The sequence below is a fragment of the Zootoca vivipara genome, chromosome 15 (assembly GCF_963506605.1).
Source record: "Zootoca vivipara chromosome 15, rZooViv1.1, whole genome shotgun sequence".
Lineage (NCBI taxonomy): Eukaryota > Metazoa > Chordata > Lepidosauria > Squamata > Lacertidae > Zootoca > Zootoca vivipara.
Genome location: NC_083290.1, coordinates 11,807,293 through 11,834,394, shown reverse-complemented (window position 1 = coordinate 11,834,394; position 27,102 = coordinate 11,807,293). Strand labels below are relative to the sequence as shown.

Sequence of the window (27,102 nt, the reverse complement as noted above, 5' to 3'; positions counted from 1 at the left end):
CTGCGTCAGTGTTGAGGTGAAGAGGACTAAAGAGCAACGGCTGAGGCTAGCTTTTTTATTTTTATTTTTTCCCAAGCGTAACAAACTCCCATTTTTAGACTCGTGTGTTTCTTCCGCTCTTCTAAGTCTGGTCATGAACTCAATGTTTGAAGTAGATGTGTCAATAATTACCTAGGCGCTTGGATAATCCTTCCAATATGAAATATTCATTTTGGATGTTTGGGCAGGGGTCTTTCGTAGGAACGAATCGACAACATCGACCGCTTTGCATGCAGCGCCAAACCATAGTTTAGCGGCGCATGAGCGAGCTTCCTCTGCAAATTCCCTCCCTGGCATTAGAGGCTGCTTTATCCTGAGTCAGACCACGGCGGTCCCTCTGTTCTGAGTGTTCTCTTAACTAATGGTTTCCGACCTTTTTGATATACAGCAACCCGTGAGTCCAAATTTACTTGACCCATCGGTTTATCGCCACGTGGATTTTGGATGCCGCTATTAACATGAAAATTTTATTGGAATATTTTTTAGTACTGACAGGGTTAATCACAGTTTGTTTATGGGGATGTGTGAACACCAGCCATCTGACTTCAGAATATTCCTGCGCATCAGGAGGGAGCTGCAGTAATTGCTCAGAACGACTCCCTGTATGAGCCCATTGTGGTGAATTGCTGCCACATCTGCCTTCAGCCGGCAGAGAGCAGTTCCCAAGTGCTAAAACATATGACTGGGCCTTCCCGACCTAGCTCAGTTGGTAGAGCATAAGACTCTTACTCTCCGGGTCATGGGTTTGAGCCTTACGAAAGATTCCTACATTGCAGGGGATTTTTTACATTGTAGATGAACCTCGGGGTCCCTTTTAACTCTACAGTTGTGATTCTATGATGGTCGGCTGCAAGTTGTATGTAGTTTCCATCATTAAGGAACAAAAGCAATTATTAAATGTGTACTTATACAACCTGTAGGGACCCAGGTGGCGCTGTGGGTTAAACCACAGAGTCTAGGGCTTGCTGATCAGAAGGTCGGCGGTTCGAATCCCTGCAACGGGGTGAGCTCCCGTTGCTCGGTCCCAGCAGTTCGAAAGCACGTCAAAGTGCAAGTAGATAAATAGCGACCGCTCCGGCGGGAAGGTAAACGGCGTTTCCGTGCGCTGCTCTGGTTCGCCAGAAGCAGCTTTGTCATGCTGGCCACATGACCCAGAAGCTGTCTGCGGATAAACGCCGGCTCCCTCGGCCTATAGAGTGAGATGAGCGCCGCAACCCCAGAGTCGGAGCCGACTTCTAAAATTACCAACATGCGTAAGTAATGCGGCTATTCGCTTAGAAATGAAGATCCCCTCAGTGGAGTTAGTTTTATGGAGGCGAGTTTTGATTCATTGGATATCCCTATGGCATAAACTCCCGAACCACTATCTCATTCAATGCATGTGGCGGGATGACTTCACAAATTTGTGGTCAGGAAAAATCCATGCCAAATTGCTGTCCTATGAGATCTCGCCCACTGAATTGCTCAAACTGGATCTAAATGCGGCAAAAAGGTGTATAAATCAAAGGCTGGATGATGCGGAGCTATACCAAAATTTCTTAGCTGGTGGTGGAGTATGCTCGCCGTTAAATTTCGGCATAACCCCTATCTACCGTGCTCCGTCCTATTTAACATCGCTTACGGCTGCGTCTCACCGATATGCCTTCATTAAAGCTAGGTTTAATGTTTTTCCAACAAACGTGCTGAGACATAGATTTACTCAGGGCCAAGTCTCTTCAATGTGTCCTTGTGAAATTAAAACATCTGAAACTCTACATCATGTTATGTTTATCTGCCCTATGTACAGTTCGGCTTGTGCTAGTATACTAAATTCCATAATCCACCCTATGGCTGACAAACCAGTTGACCTACAGCTTGCCTGGGTTCTTCAAGATGTGGATCCTAATATTACTCTACAGGTTGCTAAATTCCTAACAGCCGTCCTCTCGTACAAGAGACGGAATGGAATGTTAGCAGATTATTTATAGTCATAAGAATTTTCTATAATGACATCTGATATTGATTTTAGCGTAGTGCCTAAATTTTTAATCATTATCTTAAACTGTTCTTTTTAATAGTTAATATTTGTCCTTGTGAGCTGTGAATTGTGTTTTATTATTTGTGGCTTGAACGAGTCCGCTGTTTTATTTGATTTATTTTGTTGTGTTGTGTTTTATGATGGGCGTAAAGCCGAATAAACTTCCTGAGTCCCTGAGTCGGACACGACTGGACCTGATGGTCAGGGGCTTACTGGCACAGAATTCGTGACCCACTCAACCATGGGATTCACTGGGTGATTTGGGGCCAGTCACAATCCGCCTAACCTACCTCACAGGGTTGTTGTGAGGAGAAAAATGGAGAAGAACCACGTGTGCCACTTTGAGCTTCTTGGAGGGAAGGTGGGGTGTTAAGCAATAATATACAATAAATAAAAACGACTGGGTTTGTTGCGTGTTTTTGTAACATCGGTTGTTCGTTTGGTTTTCTGCACACTGCTGAGAGATATTTCTTGACGTATAAAGCCATAATAGAAATGGCTTTAAGTAAATAAATGACTGGAGGTTGGAAGCCAGTTGCTGGGGAGAGCATAGTTGCCTCCATGCTCTGGTTATGCGCTTCCCAGAAGAGGCATCTCGTTGGGGCTCAGGGTGCTGGGCTAGCTAGGCCTTTGCCCTGATGCAGCAGCCCAGTTGCTCCTCTCGTTCTTATCTTGGGTGGTTTACAGTCACTGTCTCCATTTGCCAGCTGCAGGGTTTGCCTAAGGGAAACCGTCTAGCAGCACCCAGGATTCGAACCCAGTGCAGCTGGCGCAGTAGGAACCTCCTGCTTCCCCCTCAAGCTCAGGCTTGTTCTCAGAGGGGGGAGGAACCACAAAAAACTTGTTCCTGAGAGCAGAGTGAGAGGGATGGGGAGCCTCTGTGCCGAGAGATGCCATATGGAAACTTCTTGTTTTGTTTTTGCTAGATAAATGGGACAGTTTTATAAAAGAAACCGAGGATATCAACACCCTGAGGGAATGTGTGCAAATTCTGTTCAACAGCAGATATGGTGAGTGGATGTGAAGTGCCTGTTTTTCATCTGCGGTGCTTATGGCGCGCATATCATTATGGAGAGATTTTCTGGACTTTTTTTTCTGACTTTCTGGTGTTTTCCCCCCCTTTTCTTTTTCTTATTCTCTGACGCAGCATCAGACACCATATGCTATGTGTCCCTTCACTTAATTGCTTTCTTGGCATGGCATTTTCCAGGCCCACGGCTTCTAATTAATGCAAATGTTACTGGGGTGGGGGTTTTTTTTTAAAAAAAAAAAACTCGTTTGTATCAAGTCAGTAAATGTGCAGTTGGCCTAAATGGGGTCCTCTGGCTTCCTCAGTGGAAGTCCTTCTTGGAGTCAAAACTGATGGGGCAAAAGCCACAGAAAAGCCATCTCCTATACATAATTTTTTCAGTCTGGTGCCTTCTAGGTGCCCTTTGAACTACAACTCCCATCATCCCTTGCCATTGGGTAAGCTGGCTGAGACGGGTGGGAGTTGGAGTCCCCAATGGGTGAGTTTCTCAAACTTGAGTCTGCAGCTGCTGTTGGACTACAACTTCCATCATTCCTAGCTAGCAGGAACAGCGGGCAGGGGCGATGGGATATGTAGTCCCAACAACAGCTGGGGAACCAAGTTTGAGAAACACTGACAGAGGGGACCAAGTTTGGGAAGGCTGCCTTATGCCAGTATCCTGCTAGGACCCTGCCTATCTTTGAACTGATACTATATAAATTGCTGTCTTTATGAGTCTGGATGTATGCAGTTAGTATTGTGGTCCCCAAGAAGCTGTCCACGGGCATTGCATTGCCTTCAGGAGCCCACTGAGCAATCTTCCACTTCCAATATTTTCACTGAGAATGTGATTTGCCACTTTACCATATTGGCTGCCATTGAACTGAAAAGGGTGGCCATAAATTAATGGATGATGATAATAATTTCTATAGCACTTCAGAGTATTTATTGAACTCATGGCATCCTGTTGGGCACCTTAGTTTCTGAGCACAGGACATTATATTCCAGCTTTCGCTCTGCCTGGACACTGAGGTCCAGCACCGAGGGCCTTCTGGCGGTTCCCTCACTATGAGAAGCTAGGTTACAGGGAACCAGGCAGAGGGCCTTCTCGGTAGTGGCACCCACCCTGTGGAATGCCCTCCCACCAGAGGTCAAAGAGAACAACAATTACCAGACCTTTAGAAGGCATCTCAAGGCAGCCCTGTTTAGGGAAGCTTTTAATGTTTGATGGATTTCTGTATTTTAATATTTTGTTGGAAGCCGCCCAGAGTGGCTGGGGGAACCCGGCCAGATGGGTGGGGTATAAATAATATATTATTATTATTATTATTATTATTATTATTATTATTATTATTATTATTATTTCTCTGTTATCATGCCAATGCGACATGTTTGAAACATGGCCAGGACTTACTGAAAGGGCAAAGCAGCATTTAACTTTCAAAAAACTTTCCCTGCAGGGAAAACTGGGTTGCGAAACTGGGTTTATGCCAGTGGCGGACCCAGTTTAGCAGTGTCTGCTGTTAAGAGTGTCCTGTCTGCTCTTACCCTTTAAAGGTTAAATGTTCTGTCACTTTCAGCTGAAGCTTTGGGGCTCGATCACATGGTCCCTGTCCCGTACCGGAAAATTGCTTGCGACCCGGAAGCGGTAGAAATCATCGGCATCCCTGACAAAATCCCGTTCAAACGGCCCTGCACGTACGGCGTCCCCAAACTCAAGCGGATATTGGAAGAGAGGCACAACATCCACTTCGTCATCAAAAGGTATGTGATTGTTTTGAGAGGCTCATGACTGCAGAGAACCGAGAGGTGGGCTTGACTCTGCGTGACTCAAAAGCAAGCTTTGTGTGAGAGAGGTTCTTCTTTCCCCAAAATTGCTGTTTCTCCTCCATTTTAAAATATTTGTATACCACTCGTCATGGAAACATTTCCAGGTGGAGTGCAAGAATACTAAATAGACAATAGAGTTGAAAAACATATTCAGGAGGTGAAATATTTTAAACCATAAACCACCCAACAGTGGGGTGCTTCTGCGGCAACAGGGAGGCGGGAAGTTTGGGCGCTTGCAGGGGTACCGCCTCTTACGTTTCTGCCACCTGAGGCAGCTGCCTCCCCCTGCATCATGGATGGGACGGCTCTGAAGTACACCCACTGAAGTTCATGAACATTACCAACTTAAACCCGTTCATTCCCGTGGATCTGTTCTGAGGAAAACTTAGTTGGATACAGACCATTGTTTTCCCTAATTGTGTGCATACTTTTGTTTATTTTATTCACACCCCACCTTTCCTCCAAGGAGGCCATGGTTCCACCCCTCCTCATTTCATCCTCACAGCAACCCTGTGAGGTAGGTTAGGCAGAGAGGCGGTGACTGGGCCAAAGTCACACCGTTTGTGGCCAAACAGGGATTTGAACCCTGGCGTCTCCCAGGTCCTAGTCCGACACTCTAACCGCTCTGCCGCACTGGCTGGCGTCAAGTCAGGGTGCAGATAATCCAAACTTTAATCTGCTTTCCTTTAAAATTCCACTGCCAATATTGGTTCCTCACCCCTGCTATATGGCAACAAATGAATGTGGTAAAGGTGGTGGCAATAATCTGATTTAGCTTATTCTTGTTTTTAATTAGTTCTGCATGGTGTGTGTGTGTGTGTGTGTGTGTGTGTGTGTGTGTGTGTGTTAAAAAACCTGCTTTTAACCATCTTTTATTGATCATTTAAACATTTTACTTTGTCATGAAAATCCCAAAGCGGTGCACTAAAAAGAATCAAGAGCGGTATATAAATTGTATCAAGCCAATAAAATGGCCGTTGTGGTGACCCTCCTAAGGCTCCAGAGCACAACCCACCAGTTGAAGATCCTAAATGAAATCTTGAATTATCTTTACCCTCCTCCTTTCCCTCCTCCTCCTCCTAAATCGTTGCCTTTCCTTTTACAGGATGTTTGATGAAAGGATCTTTACAGGTACGTTGGGCAATGGGCATAGTCTTTCATTTTGGGGAAGGGGTGGTAGCTCAGTGGGTAGAGCGCATGCTTTGTCTCCAGACAGTCCCACACTCAGTCCCTAGCATCTCTCGGTAAGGATGGGAAAGGCATCTACCTGGCGGAGACTGGGAACCTCTTGCCCTCCAGACGCTGTTGGACTGCAGCTCCCATTCTCCATAACTACCCTGTTTCTCCGAAAACAAGACGTAACCATAAAATAAGACAGTGTCTTATTTTCGGAGAAACAGGGTATTGGCCTTGCTGACTGGGGACGGGTGGCCCTCCAGTTGTTTCTGAACTGTGACTGCCACCATCCCTGGCCATTGGCCATACTTTATGGGGCTGATGGGAGTTGTATCTCAGCAACACCTGGAGGGCCAATGTTCCCCCAAACCTGCCTTAAAAGCTGACCAACCGCATTGCCACAGTGTCCCATTTCCGAGCCAAGTCACAAGTTTCTGGTAGTTTTGGGAGGTGACCAGAATATGCTCAGCATTTAGGCAGTTTACCTTCCCAAATCCGCTGGGAAGAATTTGGACCTTTCCCTCCATATTGGGGCATTTGATGCCCGAATCTCTTTCCCACATAGCTTTTGATTTGATATTTCTATTTTGCTTTTCCAACAACAAAGGCGGCTCACAATGATCACAAAAGCTTCAAAAAACAACAAACATCATCATCACTGTGCTATCACACACAATAACTACTTATCAAACCTTTATTAGGCATTTTACAAATACAGTGGTACCTCGGTTTATGAACACAATTGGTTCCGGAAGTCTGTTCATAAACTGAAGCGTTCATAAACTGAAGCGAACTTCAGTTACATTGAAAGTAATGGAAAGTGGATTAATCTGTTGCAGACGGTCCACGGAGTACTTAAACTGAAGTGTTCGTAAACTGAAGCGAACTTTCCCATTGAAAGTAATGGAAAGTGAATTAATCCGTTCCAGATGGGTCCGCAGCGTTCGTAAACCGGAAATTCATAAACCGAGGTGTTCGTAAACCAAGGTTCCACTGTAAAACCATAAAAGAGAAAATCACATATAAGAGCCTTGAAATATATATAAAGTAGGCAGCCGTTGGCTACATAGTCTGATTGTATAAATATATGTAGAACCTGGGGTTTTCCCTGTTAACCTGCTCCTTGGAGGACTGCTACCAAAAATTCGGCTACCCCCGCCGTTACCCTTTGGTCAATGTCAGACAGGCAGAATCCCACACTTTCACCTTGCTGGGGTTCCAGACCACCCAAAAGAGGGGACAGCGCACATTGACGGAGCATACTGTACAATGGACAATGAAAGAGAATATGCTCCACAGTGTCCGGGACATTCATAGAACATCTGCAGAATCTCTTGTTTCTAGGAATGTTTTGATATCTTCCCCTGACAAATGCCGAGGGAAAAACATTCAGACGGGCCAACATCAAAGCTCTATGTTGGGCTGGGATTATTAACTTGGTGACGTAATTGGCTCTGCTATTTAGGATATTTAAATCATAGAATATAGGGGAGCAAATTTTGTTTACAGCTGCCACTGTAAACGATCGGGCTGCGACATCTGTCACCCCATTGATCGCCAGGGTTGATTCGGCCGATCTGGCTGGCTAGGCGGGTGTCCCCTTCCTCCCTCACCGCCCCATGTGCGTCCCTCCCGAAGCTGCGCGCTCGGTGGAAGAGGACGACCTTCCCAGATAGAAGGAGTGTACCGTTCTTCGGTCGAGGGTATACGATAGCTGCGCTCCCCTGCTGGAACCTCCAAACAAGCACACACAAGAACATATAAATAAAGCAAACAGCAACAGGTTCACCAAAGTGATTAATGCAATTCAATAAAGTCATAGCAATTCGAAATATCCCCCCCCCTAGCTATTAAACCAATCTTGTATGAATGGCAGGCTTACTAGGAAGAGACAGGGAGAGGTTGTGCCTGGCCATGGGTAATTATTGCTTCAAAACTCTGTGCCTGGAAAATATCTGTTTGTTCTTCCTTCCTTGCAAACAGGAAGTAAATTTACCAAAGATTCAACCAAGATAGAGCCATCCAGCCCTTCTGGGGAAATCTCTCCTGACCCGCACAGAATGGCGTTTCTTGATGTAGCAGGAACTTCACAGGCCAGTCATAGGTAAGCCCGTATCAAATCATAGAGTTGGAGGGTCCTGCAAGGTCCTCTAGTTAAACCCCCTCCTTGATGGCAGAAATTCACAGCACTTCCTCAAAAACCCAAGGTTCCCAGTTCCTAACCCAGCTGCGCCCTCCTCCAGATGTTGTTGAATTGCAACTCCCATTAGCCCCAGCCAGCATAACCATATGGTCAGGGATGATGGGAGTTGTAGTCTTGCAACATCTAGAAGGCGCCAGGTTGGGGAAGCCTGGTGTCTTAGTGTATTGTCTTTAATTTGCTCCGGCCAGCATGTTTTCTCTCTGAAATGCCACTACTGGACAGGAGGAAAACATGGCCGCCGCCCCAGGCCAGTGACTTCGAAACCATTGGGAAAAAAAACAGAGAAAAGAAAGGAAGCTTCTGCCGTGATTAGGGTGTCCTTCCGTCCTTGCCCATCACCACCCCAAAACCTATTTTGGAGTCCCCAAGTTGATTCCTGAGAGACCACCTGCTCTACATTTAATTATTTAGAGGAGATTTTTCGATGGTTTTTTCTCCCTGCCTAGAACTTGGGGACATCCAATGAAGCTGTATGGTTGGAGATTCAGGGCAGACGATAGAAATTATTTCTTCACACGCTGTTTAAACTATGGAACTCCCTCCCACAGGAGGCAGGGACGGCCACCAGTCTGAGCGGCTTTAAAAGAGGATTTGGCAAATTCACGGAGGGCGAGGCTATCTGTGGCTACTAGCCGTAACGGCTGTATTCTTCCTCCACAGTTGGAAGCATTATGCCTTATGTTGCTGGGAATCATGAGCTGTTGTGTTCATGTCCTGCTTTTGGGCTTCACATTGAGGCATCTGTCGGGCCACTGTAAAAACAGGATGCCAGATTAGATGAGCCTTTGGCCTAGTCCCGCCATGCCGTTCTTACGTTCTGCCGATCTCAGGCTGGTTCTTAAGGATCTGCCATGCAGCAAGTATGACAAGCTGGAACGTGTCCAGAAGAGGGCAACCAAAATGGTCAAAGGCCTGGAAACGATGCCTTATGAGGAACGGCTTAGGGAGCTGGGTATGTTTAGCCTGGAGAAGAGAAGGTTAAGGGGTGATATGATAGCCATGTTCAAATATACCGTGTTTCCCCTTTTTTAAGCCGTAGTCATAAAGTAAGCCATGGCAGGATTTTTAAGATTTTTAAAATATAAGACATACCCCGAAAATAAGACATAGGTCTACCTGCAGGGTTGGCGCCCAGCAGCGAAGGTGGGAACGGGGCCGAGGACGCCTCTGGCCAAAAGTTTAGGGGGGGTGTCGAGAAGTTCCATTTGGCGGGGGGGGGGGGGGAGTTGGAGGGAGGGAGGCACTGCTGACTGGGCTTGTTGCTTCTGTTTTCTTTTCATGTTGTTTGTTCCTGTAAAATGGCAACCCCTGGGCGAAAGCAATTGATCCTCGCCTATGTTGCTTTCCAGGGTGGTGGGAGGGGGGAAAGAAAGAGGGAAAAGATGTCGGCGGGGAGAGAAAACGCGTGAGTCCTCTCCCTTTCTTTCCTGCTTAGCCAGCTTGTGGGCAGGCCGAAGCAATCGAGCCAACGTCTCTAATAACAGAAGCTGTTCTGTCATTAGAGACGTCGGCTCGATTGCTTCGGCCTGCCCACAAGCTGGCTAAGCAGGAAAGAAAGGGAGAGGACTCACACGTTTTCTCTCCCCGCCGACATCTTTTCCCTCTTTCTTTCCCACTACCCTGGGAAGCTTCCAGGCTGCTTACTTGATCCGGCGGCCTGCCGGGTCAGCACTGATCAGCGCTGCACGGAGCACCGGATCGAGGATCCGGTCTGCAGAGTCAGCGCTCAGCAGCGCCGTGCTGGATTGAGGAGGCGATGCTCCGTGCGGCGTTGCTGGGCGCTAACTCTGCAGACCGGGTCCTCGATCCGGTGCTCCGCACGGCGCAGCAACAGCCAAGCGCAGCGCGCCGAGCCGGCCAGCACCCTCACCCTCGCCACTGCTGCGGGCACAGGCACGGGCATGTCCCCCACCGGCGCCAGCCTCAGCAGCAACGCCAGCAGCGATGCCTGCATGGTGCAGCTCAGCCCCACGGCAGCCCCTGCGCTCCCGCTCCAGCCACCTGCGCAAGCCATGCTCTACGGCCTCGGCCCCCCGCTCAGCACCGCCAGCAGGTCCACCGCAGCGTCGGGGGAGGAGGGACTTTTCTGTCTATGCCATCCGTTCTCGGCTTGGTTTGCTTAGCGTCGCCTTTGTCATATGCCACCATTGCCGATGATGTCCTCCGGTTTCACAGAATTGTGGAATTGGAAGGGACCACGAAGGCCCTGCAATGGAGGACTATTGTGCCTCCAACTCCCCCCTGCCAAATGGAACATTCCCGACACGCCCCCCTTAAACTTTTGGTCAGAGGCGTCCTCCTTGCTGTGCGCCCTGAGCTAGCGGGACCCAGCAGCAGCAATGCTGGCCGCGGTAAGGAGGGGTACTTACAGTAATAATATTTTTTTTAAAAAAGACACCCCCCGAAAATAAGCCATAGGCGTATTTTCTTGAGTAAAATTAATATAAGACGGTGTCTTAAAATGTGGGAAACACGGTATAAAAGGATGTCATATAGAGGAGGGAGAAAGGTTGTTTTCTGCTGCTCCAGAGAAGCGGACCCGGAGCAATGGATTCAAACTACAAGAAAGAAGATTCCACCTAAACATTAGGAAGAACTTCCTGACAGTAAGAGCTGTTTGGCAGTGGAATTTGCTACCAAGGAGTGGGGTGGAGTCTCCTTCTTTGGAGGTCTTTAAGCAGAGGCTTGACAGGCATATGTCAAGAATGCTTTGATGGTGTTTCCTGCTCGGCAGGGGGTTGGACTGGGTGGCCCTTGTCGTCTCTTCGAACTCTATGATTCTATGATTAAATCAACACGTCTTGCCAGAGGCAGGAAAGGCAGCAAGACAGATAATAAGCTTATGAATCAATGGAGCGCTGGAATCTGATGGGTTGGGACTCGGTCCAACATTGAGCAGCACCCCGTGCCATTTAAGAGTGTAATCTGATTTGTCTGTGATGGTGGACTTTTGGTGAATTATGAAGGTAAACTGAGCAGTGGTAACAGAGCAGTCCTATGCATGTCTGCTCAGCAGTGAGTAACATTAAACACAATGGGACATTCCTCTTTGTAAGAGGGCATATGATCGCAGCCTGTGAGTTGAATCCAACAGCCCAGCAAGAAAGGGAAATCTGCTGAGAGTCTGAGGGTCCTGCTCCTGTCTCTCTCCACCAGGCCTAGGTTGGGGCCTGACAGACTACCGAAGAACTGCTGCCGCCAAGCAGAGATTACTGTTAACATTCTTTTCAACTGCTTTTTAATTGTGTTTTTAAGTTTTTTATAATTATTTTTCACTGTTTTGATGTTTTTTGGGGGGGTATTTGCCTGTTTCTGTTTATATTTTGATTACGGTATGTATTTTGTGTTTTTGTATTGAGAATGTATCTGGCTGCCAGTTTGCTTAATTTTAGGTCTTGCCCTGAAATTTAAAGCCCTAAATGACTATTTATTTCATTTTAGTTAGTTAGTTAGTTATTAAATTTGTATATCGCCCTTCATCTGTACATCTCAGGCTGGTTCAGAGTATTAAAATGCAAGATAAAAACTACGTTCCCAAATAACTGAAAGACCACCTGCTTCCATACAGACTATGCCATATGACCGAAATTATCGTACATAGAAAGAATACAGCATTTGGAAGCAGTGTCCAGGTGGAAATCGCTGAAATGTCGTGCAAAATCCGGACATATGGCATCCCATTTTGGAAGTCTAGATTCTGGCAAATTTCCTCTTTTTTTAAATAAAGATTTTGTAACAATTTTGGCCAAAAACACACACACACAAAAAAAAATTGTGTCCGGATTTTCACTTTTTGAAATAGGGCAACTCTAATATAGACCCTCCATTATGCAGAACAATGTCGTGTTTGCTCCTATGGGTGAAAAAAGCTCAAACATTGTGCTTTTTTAAAAAAATGAATCTATGGAATTGCTTCTTTTTGTGGGCTGTACCTGTTTGGTTGTACAGCACATTGTATCCCCCCCCCCCATCAAGCACTTGATAGAAATGAAATTTAACCATGATTGCTTTCCTTTGCCAGATCTGAAAAGTGCCCCATTTCTGGAGAATGTGAACCAGGTAAGCTGCAAAAAGCCACTGCTTCTTGTGAAGCTGTGTGAAAGCAGGGGAATTGTCATCTTGCAAAAGCCCTGTTCACAATGCTCTGCTCAGCTGATGGGGAAATGCCTGCAAAACCCCCCTTTTGACTGTATGATGCTAGGTGCAAATCACGTGGGTGTAGCTTGGCTGAAATGGCCTCACGGACCAAATACAGAGCATGAACAGGCCTTGTTAGACCCATGGGCTGGAGATTCTGAAGCCCTGCCTTAGGGGACCCCAGAACTACCGCATTGTGTCCTTTCAACACACTGCTTGAAGTAGTAAAGCAGCAGCTTGGTTGGTAAAAGCATAAGACTCTGGATTTCAGGGTCAAAGGTTCGAGCCCCACATTGGGCAAAACTATTCTTTCATTGCAGAAAGTTGGACTAGAGGACCCTCGTGGTCCCTTCCAACTCTACGATTCTATGTAGATTTGGGGGCTCGTGGGAGAGGGCAGAACCTGTAGCTCTTTTGTTGTTGTACAATTGGAAGGGAGCCTGGGGGGGGTCTTCTAGTCCACCCACTGCAACACAGGAATGTTGTTGGACTCCAACTGTCCACTGCCCCAGTCAGCGCACTCAGTGGTTAGGGATGAAAAGGATTTCAGTACAGCTATAGTCAAGCTCTCTGCTTCTGCATTAAATGAAGCGTAGAGTCTAATTCGCATGAATCCCCTATTCTTGCCACTGCTGGATTCTGGGATCATGACAACTAGCGACCCTGAATCCAGAACTGTTGCAACAACAACAACAACAACAACAACAACAACAACAACAATTTATTTATTCCCCGCCCATCTGGCTGGGTTTCCCCAGCCACTCTAGGTGGCTTCCAACAGAACATGAAAATACAACAATCTATTAAACATTAAAAGCTTCCCTAAATAGGGCTGCCTCCAGGTGTCTCCTAAAAGTCTGGTAGTTGTTTTTCTCTTTGACCTCTGGTGGGAGGGCGTTCCACAGGGCGGGTGCCACTACTGAGAAGGCCCTCTGCCTGGTTCCCTGTAACTTGGCTTCTCATAGCGAGGGAACCACCAGAAGGCCCTTGGCACTGGAAGTACATGATAAGTGTATTTCCAAATGAATAAATGCCAGGACATTGTCCATCTAGCCCAGTGCTTCCTGTTCTGACTGGCAGCTAATGTAGACAATGCTGAGGTAGAGGGACCAATAACCTAAGTTAACATGAGGCAGGTGGCTTAAGGTGTTTCTCAACCTTTTTTGGGCCACGGCACACTTGTTCTATGAAAAAAAATCCCGCAGCACACCAACTCTGTGCCGCCCTATATTTAGTTTAGTTTGGAGGGGAGACGTAATCATTACACACACGGGTGCAAAAAGTGCATGGTGTAAAAGTTGGAGTTTAATGGCAAAAGACTGTTGAGGGGTTCCTTTGCGGGTCTGTTCTGCATTATGTCCTTGGCGGAGCCACTCGCCGCCTTCTCCCCGTGCGCGCAGCCCCGGCGGCGGAGTTTCTGCAGCGGAAGGGAACAAACGACGGACCGACCTCCGATCGGTCCCTGTCTGTGTGGGCTGGGGCTTCTTGGTGAGGCTCCCTTTTGAGGCTCCCACATGCGGCTCCGGAGCCGCGGGTTGCCGACCCCTGGGCTAGCAAGAAGAGCACCTCACCTTCTGCAGGACTCCTTGCCGAAGAGGCCGCTCACTCCCGCGCCGACCAAAAAACTCCCGGGCGCCGCCAGCAAGAGGAGCGAGAGCGAGACAAACAGCCACGGTGGTGGCTGTTGAGAGCTGCGCTCGCCCCGCCCCCGTCGTGACCCGGCCAGCTTCCTTTCCGGCGGGTCAGCGCCCCTAATGGAGGCCGCCAGTCACGTGACAGGGCAGCAAATCGCCCTTCTCGTCGCCAGCGTCTCCCGGCACACCAACCAGCGTCCCGCGGCACAGTACTGTGCCGCGGAACAGCGGTTGAGAAACGCTGGCTTAAGGAAGGCTGTCCCTCAGCGGGAGAGCAGCTGCTTTGAGTGCAGAAGGTCCCAGGTTCAATGCTGGGAAAGACTCCGGCCTCGAACCCTGGATAGCTTCTACCAGTCAGTGGTGATTTGTCGTCGCCCCTCTTCATTCCTGTTTCCATCTTCCTTGACAAGGTACTTCAGGAGAACTGGGAAGCATAAAACGCATCAAGATAGAACCGGACGAAGTGGACATCATTCAAATCACCGTTCCAGGTAGACTTGATAAAAGCTCTCGACAATGCCGGCATGATTAAGATTGCTTCTTAGATGGGCAGTGTCGATTTGGGAACAGTTTTCAGCCTGCTGGGTTACGGCCCAGAGAATTCTGGGAGCAGTAGGCTCAAAAAACTGAGGGTGTCTGAGAGTTGTTTAGGAAGCCCCTGTTCCCCTCACAGAGCAAGGAGTTCCCTTGGGAAAAAGGGGTTGGTTGTTAAACCACCCCGAAGGGAATTGTAGCTTTGTGAGGGGAACAAGAAGGTCACCTAACAGCTCCCTCAACAAATGATGGCTCCCAGAATTCTCTGGTGGAAACCATGACGGTTTTAAGTGTTGTCATAGTGCTTCAAATATATGGTGTGAATGTGGGGAGAGCTAAGAGGGGGTCAGGGGCTGAGGTAATGGTGGCGCTGCCACGTCATTGGCATCACCAAAATGGCGGACTGCGGGGGGGGGAGGCAAGTGGGGGCCAGTGGCAGAGAGGAGAGGTTGACCAGGAAATGGCTCCGGAGCCAAGACAGAAGGGTCTGCCATCTTCACTTCTCTCGGTTTCTCATTTTCGTCAACTGAAATACAGTTCTCCACACTTCTGCAGCAATTTGAAAGAGTGTATTTTTTTTTAAGCCTCGTGAAGATTCGCCAGCATTTTGGTGCAAATTTCTCCTAATAAACACATTTGCGTGAAGGCTGGACTAATCTACACATTTTTTTTTGCCAGCAATTTCCCTTAATATAATGCATTTTTCAGGTTACAGTCCTCAGCTAGGATGTTTAAAAGGTAAAGGGACCCCTGACCATTAGGTCCAGTCGTGACCGACTCTGGGGTTGTGGTGCTCATCTTGCTTTACTGGCCGAGGGAGCCGGTGTACAGCTTCCAGGTCATGTGGCCAGCATGACTAAGCCGCTTCTGGCGAACCAGAGCAGCACACGGAAACACCGTTTACCTTCCTGCTGTAGCGGTACCTATTTATCTACTTGTACTTTGACATGCTTTCGAACTGCTAGGTGGGCAGGAGCAGGGACCGAGCAACGGGAGCTCACCCCGTTGTGGGATTCGAACCGCCGACCTTCTGATCGGCAAGCCCTAGACTCTGTGGTTTAACCCACAGCGCCACCCGCTGTTCAGTTTGTTTAGTTTCCTGCTAAATGCCCGTCTCCTCTCTGGTTTCAGATAAAGGGCCCAGCAGTGATTTACAACATAATGAGAAGCAGATGGAGGGCAAAGGTGAGTTTGGCCCGTTGCCTGGATACCTGATGGGTCACCGCCTCCAGTGTAGGCCTGCAGGTACCTGAAGATGGCTTTCATAGGCGCTTCACCTTACCCCCCCCCCCCCTGCATCATCTCAGATGAGGCAGATGGTAGGTGTGGAGGCCCTTTGTGGTGTTGTTTCCTCACTAAAGGAATAGTCTCTCCAGTCCTGGAGTCTAATAGGGAAGTCCTTTTAATGAGGGGTGGGCAGGTCGGTTCATCTGTACGACACTGACCTGCCCAATTCCTCTCCCTCTCCTACTTGTGGCCTCGAGCCTTATTCTTTTGCATTTCCCCAGACGTGTCAACCATCTCAATTTTAATCAGTGCTTTGCTTGCTTGTGATTTTTGCTGTTGCTTTATTCCTTGCTTTGATTTGCATTTTAGTCCTTTGTTTATGAGTTGGCCTGGATTTTTTTTCTTTGAGGATGCCAAGATAACACACACACACACACACACACACACACACATATGTGAATCTTATTGCCGTTAATCCCTGAGTTTGTTGTGTGTTTTTTTCCAGATGGCGTCAGTGACGTTTTAAGTCACTTGAGGAAACAAGTTGAAATTTTGTTCAACGCTAGATATGGTGAGATACTTGGCTTCTTCCTTTTAAGTGTGTTTTTTGGAACCTGGATCTGCCTTTAACCTTTGCACATCTGGAACGCTCTGGGTTTCTCACACCTTCTCTAGAACTTCCTAGGCAGGACAGCTATTCCACCCCCCTTCATGTGAAGATCTCAGGGCAGGTCAGAAGATAAAATATACTGTCTCCATAAAAGCACATATTAGGAAGTTAAAACAAAAGAATAACACCCCCCCCCCCTCACAAACACATTTAAAAGGCTGTAGAATATTAATCAGCCAGAGGCCTGGTTGAAGAGGAGTGCTTTCACCTGGCGCCTCAAGATGTATAATGAAGGAACCAGGCAAACCTCCCCGGGGAGAGCATTCCACAAATGGGGAGCCACTGCAAAAAAGCCCCTTCTTGTGTTGCCACCCTCTAGAGATCGTGGAAGAGTCACACAAAGGGCCTCATAGGATTAACACAGTGTCCGGGTTGTTTTTTATGGGGAGAGGCAACCTTTTCCTAAACCATTTCCTAAACCTCGGGTTGCGGACCCGATCTGTTCCGGAGTGCCGTTCGCACCCCAAAATGTCCGCAACCTGAGCGGCGCTTTCACGCATGCACAAAAGCGTGATAGAGCGCTTCTGTGCATGTGTGAATCGCACAGAAAGCTTCTGCGCATGCACGCACGTCGGAAACCAGAAGTAAACACTTTTGGGTCCGCCGCGTTCGCAACCCAGAAAAACGCAACCTGCCGCGGACGCAACCCGAGGTATGACTGTATCCTTTTTGAGGTAATATCATGTTGGCAGCAGCAAGCATTTTAACATTCTCAGTGATGTTTCGATATCTTGACAAATGACCTTTAATATACAGGGGCTCAGGCCAAAGATCCTTTCTGAAGTTGTGTTTCTTGCGCTTGCAGCTAAAGCCATAGGAATTTCCGAGCCTGTCAAAGTCCCGTATTCCAAGTTCCTGATGTACCCGGAAGATCTCTTTGTCGTGGGCTTGCCAGATGGGATCTTGCTCAGGCGGCCAAACTGTTTCGGGATTGCGAAACTGAAAAAGATCCTCCAGGCAAGCAGCAGTATCCGGTTTGTTATCAAGAAGTAAGTTCAAAGCCTTCCTCTCGCTTTGGCCCAACCATGTCCCACCAAGAGAAGGCAGCTTTCTGTGTTTCCTAATTATTATTATTATTATTATTATTATTATTATTATTGCAAATTTCTCTTTCAGGCCAGAACTTCTTACAGAAGCAGTGAAGGAGACAGTTTCTGATAGCCCAGGAACAATAGGTAAAGCACATTTATTTCCAGTGATTTGATTAATGAACCCATGGGTTCCTGAACTGAGTCATGTGGACCATCAGCAGTCAACGAGCAGTCTGTGGCTATTCAATCATCATCATCATCATCATCATCATCATCATCATCATCATCATCATCATATTTATGCCCCACACATCTTACTGGGTTGCCTCAGCTATCCAGGACAGCTTCTGTAAATCCAGGACAGTCCCTGGAAAATAGGGACATGTGGAGGGTCTGCTCTCTTGCATTGTCTCTCCTTATTTACATTTAGATTGTAAGCTTTTGGGGGCAAGGAAGCTCTTGCATGCATGTGTGAATAAGCAGTGTTACAGTCCTGAGCCTTAGGATCACCTAGCAAAAGAGGTAATCCATTTTTGGAACAGGCCAGTTTAGCTTGGGACATACTGTTAGCCCTAAGAGCTCAAAATAGAACTCGTGGGGCCATATCCAGTGTAGAACCTCTGCAACGAATAGGCATGATAAGCCCCCATCTAAACATTTAAAGCACTATGATGCCACTTCAAACAGTCGTGGCTTCCGCCCAAAGTATCCTGGAAGCTGAGGTTTGTTAAGGGTGTGGCCCTTACAGAGCTACAATTCAAGGAGTGCTGAATTCCCAGGGAATTCTGGGAATCAGAACTCTCTTGACGGGCTCCCTAGTAATTCCCAGCACCCTTGGCAAGCTAAACTTCCTGGAATGTTTGAGAGAAGCCATGGCTGTTTAAAGTGGTATGACACCACGTTAAATGTAGGGTGTGGCCCGACTTAAGTCCAGTTGATTTCAGTGGGTAGAATTGGGTCAGAAACAGCGTACTCTGTGGGGCGTCGTGGGGTTGGATGCTGAAGAGGGGAATAGCTAGATGCTGCTTTAAATGTGGAAGAGGATGAGTCCTCAGAACAGACGTTGAAGTTAAGACAAATAAATAAGAACCTTGGTGCCTCTTCTGTTGGCAGCCAGCGAGAGAGACTCTAGTGAACGTCTTGTAGAAGAACCGGTGAAAAGACCAGGATTTCAAGGTGAGAAAAGAAGAAATGACGACAATCCATCTGATATCCCAAATTATGTGGTGCTTATTTATTTTACTGTTGACATCCCAGGGCAACTTGGCTCCGGTAATGTCACGTCCGATTTGGCGTTCAGTTGGGTGCCTTAACACATTGCCCACTCCTGCTGTGGGTTTGCAGAGACTTTCTCCCAAGGAACTGCGCATAGGGTTGCTGCTACATTAGCACTGCTCTGTCCCCTTCTCAAGTGATTTTGCCTCTCTGAGCTCTGTCTTTGAACTCTTAACAATGCCTTTCTGTTGCCTGGATGGAAGATCGAGAGAGGTATGTATGTGTGTGTAGAAGCCAAGCTTCTTGTTGCAGGGCAAAACAAGGGCAACAACTGAAAACTGGGTACGAGGGTGGAATGGATTGGAGTATCCTAGAATACATCTGGCCGCCATGAACCCTGAAGAGGAGAACTCTGTGCTGCAACATTTTGTTGCCAGTCCCACCCGTATATAATATTTCAGTTCAAGATATGTGTTAACAGTTGAGCGTAGGAGCTGAGTTGCGCCTAACGTTGGGGGGGCCCGTCACACGTGCATGACATCACATGCGTGACGCCCCCCCCACCTGGCCCGCCATTAACCACCCACCTCAAAGAGATGTGTGGGGTGAAGTTGCTTTGCCCTACAGTACCCTGGCCATCCTCAAAAGGACGTGGTATGGCCAAGCAACTTTATCCTGGTTTGTCCTTTGGGGGGGGCGGCCCCTGTCTTGAAAATATGGGGGGCTGGCCCCCTGTAGATGGTGCCCCTGCAGTTAAGAAATCCCTGCATATAGAAAACTAGATTGCAAGGAAGAGATTTCTTGTCTAGCCTTCTTGACTCGATTGCATTCTATTGCTTTAGTTGGGATTTGATCTGATTTTTGTATGTGAGCTCCCATCTCTCCCCCCCCCTCTCTCTGTGTTTTAAAATCTGTTTAATACCGACTTTCAGAATACCAGTGTTTATTGGGTCTCAGACAAACGGCCCTATCCTTCTACTGTCTACTCAGAAGTAAGCCCCATTGATTTGAGTGGCACATTACTTCACATTAGTATGATTGAGATTGCAGCTGAAATGGCCCTTGTTGGTAGCTTTCCCCCTAATAATGTAAACAGAATTGTATGAAAAAGGAACAGGCATTTGACATAGTTCTAGGATGCTTCCCCACCACCCCCCATTTTTAAAAAATGGACCGGCTATTTCAGAGCTGAGCCTATATCCTGGTTTTCCCTGTTGTAAAAGTGTACTATAGTTAAGCATTGTTGTGTGTAGTGTGTCCCCCCAAAAAAACTTAACAGGCAGAACTTTATGATAGTTTCCTCTCTCTCTCTCTCTCTCTCTCTCTCTCTCTCTCTCTCTCTCTCTCTCTCTCTCAGAAAATTACGACACTCGGCTTTCAAGGATAGATATTGCAAACACGCTAAGGGAACAGGTTCAAGATCTGTTCAATAAGAAGTATGGTGAGTAATCTGGCTGGATGCTAATCTTGACATTTGCGGTCCATAGAATTGTAGAGTTGGAAGGGGCCCTGGGGTAGATAGGTAGTTGCCTGGATCTTCTCCCTACAGTTTTTTGAAAGTGGGGACAACGTTTGCCCACCTCCAGTCTGCAGGAACCTCACCTGTTCTCCAAGAATCTGTCTAGGGTTGTAGACAGAGGCTCTGAAATTGCACCTGCAGGCTCCTTTAGCACCTTCGAGTGCAGCTCATCAGACCCTAAACATTCTACCTTGCTCTGGGGAGAGCTGCAAAGTTTGTAGGTGGTCCTCAGAAGGGTGAGAGGAGAGGAGTGCAGCCTCCAAAGGCTGTGGTGGTAGAGCTAGTTCTAGGCCCTAGAGGTCTCCTCCCGCAGAGGTCTCTGGTCCAGAGGTGTCTTCGGAGCTTTGCTTCAGGGCATGGTGATCCCTGTCCCCAGTATTCCCCCTCTGTGATGTTCTCTGTCTCCTGGTCATATGGGGGCTGATAATAAATTTTTATTACTTTTACGTAAAGTTATACAAGTGAAACTCGGAAAATTAGATATCGTCGAATAAATATCGTCGAAAAGTGGATTTATTTCAGTAATGCAACTTATTATTTTTTCTTTTTCTTTTAGTTTTCACAAATGCTTTCTTTTGGAAATTCCACAGTAATAAAACAAATAGTTACAATAATACAAAAATAAACATCGCTATTACATTTCATTAATTACCTTTACATTTCATTAATTACCTTCATTTAATTACATTACATTTATTTCATTTAATTACATTACATTTCATTAATTACCTTCCATTTATAATTGACCCGCCTAACGACAAATAATTACAATTACAACAAATAAAGGCTTGACACATCTTGCTTTGCATGTCATGCATCTATCTCATCTATTGGTTTCACCTTTTAAGTTGCATTACTGAAATAAATCCACTTTTCGACGATATTCTAATTTTCCGAGTTTCACCTGTACATAACCGTTCCAAAAACCGTTCTATTTTCTGCATCTTTTACTGCAATCGATCTATTATAAAATCCTAGTAACCAAAGTTCGTTTGACTTTACAAGTGTCATTGTATTCCTGCCAGTGATTTCAGCTTTCTGCAGTGGTCTTCCAGATACATCAAAAAGTTATTCCAGTCTTTAAAAAATACTTGGTCTTCCTGCTTTCTGATCTTTCCCGCCAGTCTTGCCATTTCTGCATATTCCATCGGCTTAGTCTGCCAGTCTTCTCTGGTCGGCACTTCTCCTCCTTTCGATCTCTGGGCTAGAAGCATTCTTGTTGCCACTGTCGTTGCATACATAAAAAGTCTTTTATTTTCTTTTGGTATTTCCTCGCCTATAATACCTAACAAAAAGGCCTCTGGTGTTTTTTTAAACAAAAGTTATCTTAAACTCATTATATATCATTTCCCAGAAAGCTTTTACCATCCCACATGTCCACCACATATGATAGAAAGTACCTTCTTTCCTTTTACATTTCCATATGGGGTCTGATCCTGGCAAGGCAGCATGGCTCCAACAGCGTTGTCTGTTGTCACCGACCCGAACTCCACATTTATCAAGGCCAAGCCGGAGCAGAACTTGGGCATGCCTGTCTCCAACCCCAGTTCAATTTTTATTACAGCAAAAGCCAGCAATACACAATATCATAATTTCAAACGAAAGAAAATCAGCAATAACATCACCAGAAATAGAACAATTACACAAAAGGAATTTGCAATAGAAGGGATTTACGTTTCTTAATAGCTAAAGTGCAGAATTTGGCCACGTCATACGACACTGGGCTTGAGGAATCTTCCAGAAGGAATTTTTGTAAGATTTCCAGGAGGGGGGGATTCCAAATAATATTGTAAGGGTGTAAATTTTGATAAAAGGGGTAAAATAAGTCAAGGGGTAAAATAAGTGCTATAACCACTGCGCCGTCCTGCCCACCTTTCACCTGCCTGCCTTGCCTTTCAGGTGAGGCGTTGGGCATCAAGTACCCTGTCCAGGTTCCATACAAGCGCATCAAGAGCAACCCGGGCTCTGTGATCATCGACGGGCTGCCCCCCGGGATCCCCTTCCGGAAGCCCTGCACTTTCGGCTCCCAGAACCTGGAGAGGATATTAGCCGTGGCAGACAAGATCAAGTTCACGGTAACAAGGTATTTCCCTCCTCAGGGATCCTTCCCAGGTTGCGCTTTTGTGAGGGCAAGTGGGTTTGTGCTGCAGGGAGCAGTGGGCCTTCTGCCTTGTGGCCTGCGTTTATGACTCTCTGCTAAAACAAGTCGCTTGGGGTTTCTTCCTAGGCCAGTGATGGGCAACCTTTTGAGCTTGGTGTGTCAAAATTTGCACACACAAAAAACCGAGCATAACTCGGGTGGTGTGTCACTTCAAGAAAAAAACCATAATTTTGCAATATTTATAGTTTAAATAACAAAAATGTATAATTGTAATATATAACTGTATTTAATAAACCAAAAACTAATTATTTGACCAAACCAAACCAAACCAAACCAAAAACCCCTTATTTATCACAAAGCGCCCAGAGTTGTTGAGCTTTTTGGGGGGAGCTGCTGACCAAAGTTTTGGAGGTTTCTTTTGGGGGTGTGTGAAAAAGTTGCTGCGCTTTTTGGGGGGGAAAGAAAACAGAAATAAATGACGAATAATACCTTCACTGGAACTAACACGCAGCACTGACATAGTCTGCGAAAGCGCCAATAAAACCCAGCACAGAAAGGGTTAAAAAACCAATCTCTGGCTACCAGCAACAACAACAACAACAAAAGGATCCGGGTTTTAACAGCGGAGACAAGCTGTAGCGTGAGGAGGAGCGGGAGAACAAATGGGGGGGCGGGGCAGGAAACAACAACAACAGTGCGAATGGGCCGATGGGGTGCGTGCCAGCAGTGAGGGCTCTGCGTGTCATGTCTGACACGCGTGTCATAGGTTCGCCATCACTGTCCTAGGCTTACATGGGTTTGTATATGTGTGAGAACGTGGATGTGTCGGCCTTGCCCACCACTGTCGTGCATTTCCCCTCCAAAGGTATCTGGCCTAGCAGGTGAAGAAGGTGCAGAAAGGTTCTCCCACCTGCTGCTCAAATGTAATGCGCACCATTCTTGGCCAAATGACGTCGCGATTTAGCGTGCACATTAGGGCGATGACTTTTTTACAACCTCATTTCCCTGTATCATAATTTGATGGGCTTTCATTAAAGATTAGATAAAATCTTACTTTCAAAGAGATTCGATTAAAAAAAAACACCTCACACACAAAATGATTTTAAAATTTTTATTTATCAGTTTTTTGACCATTTTTGAAGTCACTGTAAGCAGATATAAAATTGAACCCAAGCTTTAGAGTCACATATATACAACATTATATAGGGCCCTCAAACACACAAGGAAGCTTTTTTTAGCTGCAGTAACAGTATAGACGCCGCTAGAGGACGATGTTTTGCTACCTCTCCTGTAGGTTCTTTTCCCAGCATGCCCGGCAGGGCCTGCTGGCTGAGTTTTGAGGTCCCCAAAAGGGGCTTTTACCTTGCGCAGGTGTGACGTTTGTATATCCAGTGTTGCTAAGAACACTCCCCATTGTGGAATGTGGCGTTGTGTCCAAATTTGATACGAAATATATATAGAATTGTTAATACAATTTTATGAAATGGTAAAACGGCATACAAAAAAATTTAAAGCGGTTTGTGCGTAACCTTTTAAAACATTTCAATGGAATATACCTCATTTTAGTCATTAATAGGCAAAAGTTCATCCATTTGTGGTACAGAAAATAATTTTTGAGGAAAAAATGAAAAAGTCATCACCCTAATGCGCACCTTTCTTGGCCAAATGACGTCGTGATTTAGCATGCACATTAGATTTGATGGCGCATTTACATTTGCCAGCAAATAGTTTTCTCGGTCTCAGGGTTTTGAAAACTGAGGTGCGCATTAGATTCGTGTAAATACAGAATGAGACATGATGGGAAATGCTTCTTCTCTCCCCCCCCCCCCCCGTTATAAAAATAAACAAAAGTTCTTTGTTGCCAAACGTACATGGCACTATAACTAAATATTAATGTAAGTTTGGGGTGGAATTGCTTATTATAAACAGGATAAATAAATCACACCATAACCCACAAAGAACAAAGACTGAAATGGGGGTGAGGGTGGGGAGTTAAAGAAAGGAAATACTCTAATCAATTATGATAATCGTAATAATTGCTTACTTATTTATTAATACATATTTTGTTTTCCAGGCCTTTCCAAGGACTCATTCCCAAGCCTGGTAAGTGCCGAGTGCAACCAACGACTTAAGTATATCTTGATTCTGGAAAACAAGATAACTTTAACAATTTTGTGGGGCTGTCCATTTGGGGGAGGTGGCGTGTTGTCTGTTAAAGTTTTGCTCCATGGTATTCTCCCTTCTGTATGTGCATTAGTTCTGTGTGTCTTTGCAGATGTAGTTGCTTTTCACCTCTCTCTCTCTCTCTCTCTCTCTCTCTCTCTCTCTCTCTCTCTCTCTCTCTCTCTCTGTGTGTGTGTGTGTGTGTGTGTGTGTATTCCATTGCCTGGTTTAAATTGTTTGTTACCCTGTAAATTCATATTCTATATATACATGCCAAACTGAGGATGACCACAGGGCCAAAATGTGTCTGGCCATATTTCGTTTTGGTTGACGGGAGTCCAGCCATTTTATATTTGGTCTGTTTATAATACAGTCGTACCTTGGAGGTCGAACGGAATCCGTTCCGGAAGTCCGTTTGACTTCCAAAACGTTCGGAAACCAAAGCGCGGCTTCTGCTTGGCTGCAGGAAGCTCCTGCAGCCAATCAGAAGCCACGGAACTTGTGTCAGATGTTTGGGTTCCAAAGAATGTTCGCTAACTGGAACAATCGCTTCCGGGTTTGCGGCGTTCAGGAGCCAAAACGTTCGAGAACTAGGCTGTTCGAAAACCAAGGTACGACTGTAGTTCATATTAGTTATACAGAATGCTAGTTCTGTATAACTAACATGAACCGCAGTCATACTTTGGTTTTCATACAGCCTAGTTGGCCTTCTTTGGATGCTCGGTTTCTAATTTGTTCATAATGGCTTTCATTAGTGGCTTATTACGACAAGATCTCTTAAGAGCCAAAGGCACTGCATAAAATCAGAAACATTGCCTTACAATAGAAGTCACTGCAATGACCCATAAACAGACCAAGCAAAGCAGCAAAAGGGTGAGCAACAGAAAACGTTTCATCAACAAACAGCTCAGCATTTACAAATTGAACACACACACACAACACACAAAAAGTGTGTGCTTTTTATGCAGACCATCTGAGGTTCAGCCTGTGGCATCTCCATCTACCAGGGCTAGGAAACACAACCGTCTAAAAAGGCCTGGAGAGCTAGTCAGTGTAAATTAGCCTTCCCTAACTACGTGCCTTCCAGATGTTATTGGATTTCAACTCGCACCAGCCCTAGCCAGCATGACTAATGGTTAGAGGTGGTGGGAATTGTCGTACAACAACAACCGGAGGTTCACAAATTCCCTATCCCTGGTCCAGACAAAACTAAGCTGGATGGAGCAACAGTGTGGTATATAAGGGGCCTTCCATAACATTTTAAATAGTGAATGTGCTTTATAACTTCTTTTCTCATACTTCAAAAACCTATTGAGTTCAATGTTAAGTCCATTTTGCAAGTGAGGGAACAAAAGGCTTAGGACTTTGGGGGGGGGGGGGGTTGGCAGATCATTGCTTATTCTGATGAAGAGTTCATATTTTGAGAACACAGCCCATCAGAAGCAGAAATTGTATTAAGGAAGAAAGCTCTCTATGACTTTTGGTGAAGAGGATATGGTGTAACCCAAAAATATGACAACGAGCCCTTCCTTTTCAGTCTGAAAAATGACGTGTTTGGGAAAATGGGGCTTTCGAAAGCAGGAGAGATGGAGAACAAATATGTTTGAAAAAGGAAAAAAGGGTCATTAGGGTCAATATGTTGCATGTATTATGCTTATTCCAAAAAAGGAGGGGGAAAGGAAATTGCAAGTTAGAAGGTGACTTATCATTATTATTAGTGACCTGTTTGCCAATTTATCAAGAAGAGTTTCTTCTAAGTCTCATGAATTGCCCAGGGGCAGGGAGCAATCATGCTTGGGAATGCAATGAGGAGGGAGGGAAGGCTTTGCCCACCTGAAAGCAGAGTACCTTTTGAACCAGGCATAGGCAACCTTGGCTCTCCAGATGTTTTGGAACTACAACTCCCATGATCCCTAGCTAACAGGGCCAGTGGTCAGGGATCATGGGAGTTGTAGTTCCAAAACATCTGGAGAGCCAGGGTTGCCTATGCCTGTTTTAAACTTTCAGCTTAAGGCAAGAAAGCAAGGATTTTTAAAAATGTATCTATCTTTTAATAATAATAATAATAATAATAATAATAATAAGAATAAGAATAAGAATAATTTTAATAGCAAATATAACAGAAAAAGAAACGCCAGATAATAAGAATTATTATCAATCTGAATTTAAATATTTACATATTCATACAAAGAGTCCATATGCTCACAAAGATATCAAAGCAAGATTGATTATACATTGAAATCCCATATTGCAACTGCAATTTACTGTTATTCATGTATTACATTTCTAATCCACCTTCCTTCCAAGGAGCTCACAATGGCGTACAAGGTTCTTCCGCTCTCGGTTTTATCCTCACACAACAACCCTGTGGGATAGGCATAGGCTGAGGGGCAATGACTAGCCCAAGGACATCCAGTGGAGATTTGAGACCAGGCAACAGGAGTCATCTCCTAGGGGCTGAGGTCCCTTCACACACACCCCAATAAAATATTTGAGGGTGCAAAGCCCCCCAAAGTTAATGGGCACTGACATTCAATTGGTACGTGTGTGTCGTGTTTTGTGATCGATTAAGCAATGGATTCAAACTACAAGAAAGA

The 27,102-nt window shown here is 45.9% G+C and overlaps 1 protein-coding gene across 4 annotated transcripts in view; it reads left to right on the top strand.

The window, feature by feature from the left end:
- The window catches only part of GTF2IRD1 (GTF2I repeat domain containing 1), a 101,893-nt gene that overhangs the window by 61,525 nt on the left and 13,266 nt on the right, over window positions 1-27,102 (top strand). For all 4 annotated transcript variants that reach the window (XM_060268566.1, XM_060268568.1, XM_060268567.1 and 1 more), the window contains exons 8-21: window positions 2,983-3,066; window positions 4,646-4,829; window positions 6,001-6,026; window positions 8,055-8,175; window positions 12,296-12,333; window positions 14,456-14,536; window positions 15,711-15,764; window positions 16,312-16,377; window positions 17,282-17,465; window positions 17,593-17,651; window positions 18,621-18,683; window positions 20,080-20,163; window positions 22,141-22,324; window positions 24,417-24,445. In XM_060268566.1, coding sequence (XP_060124549.1) covers window positions 2,983-3,066; window positions 4,646-4,829; window positions 6,001-6,026; window positions 8,055-8,175; window positions 12,296-12,333; window positions 14,456-14,536; window positions 15,711-15,764; window positions 16,312-16,377; window positions 17,282-17,465; window positions 17,593-17,651; window positions 18,621-18,683; window positions 20,080-20,163; window positions 22,141-22,324; window positions 24,417-24,445 — 1,257 coding nt within the window. The remainder of the gene's footprint in view (window positions 1-2,982; window positions 3,067-4,645; window positions 4,830-6,000; window positions 6,027-8,054; window positions 8,176-12,295; window positions 12,334-14,455; window positions 14,537-15,710; window positions 15,765-16,311; window positions 16,378-17,281; window positions 17,466-17,592; window positions 17,652-18,620; window positions 18,684-20,079; window positions 20,164-22,140; window positions 22,325-24,416; window positions 24,446-27,102) is intronic.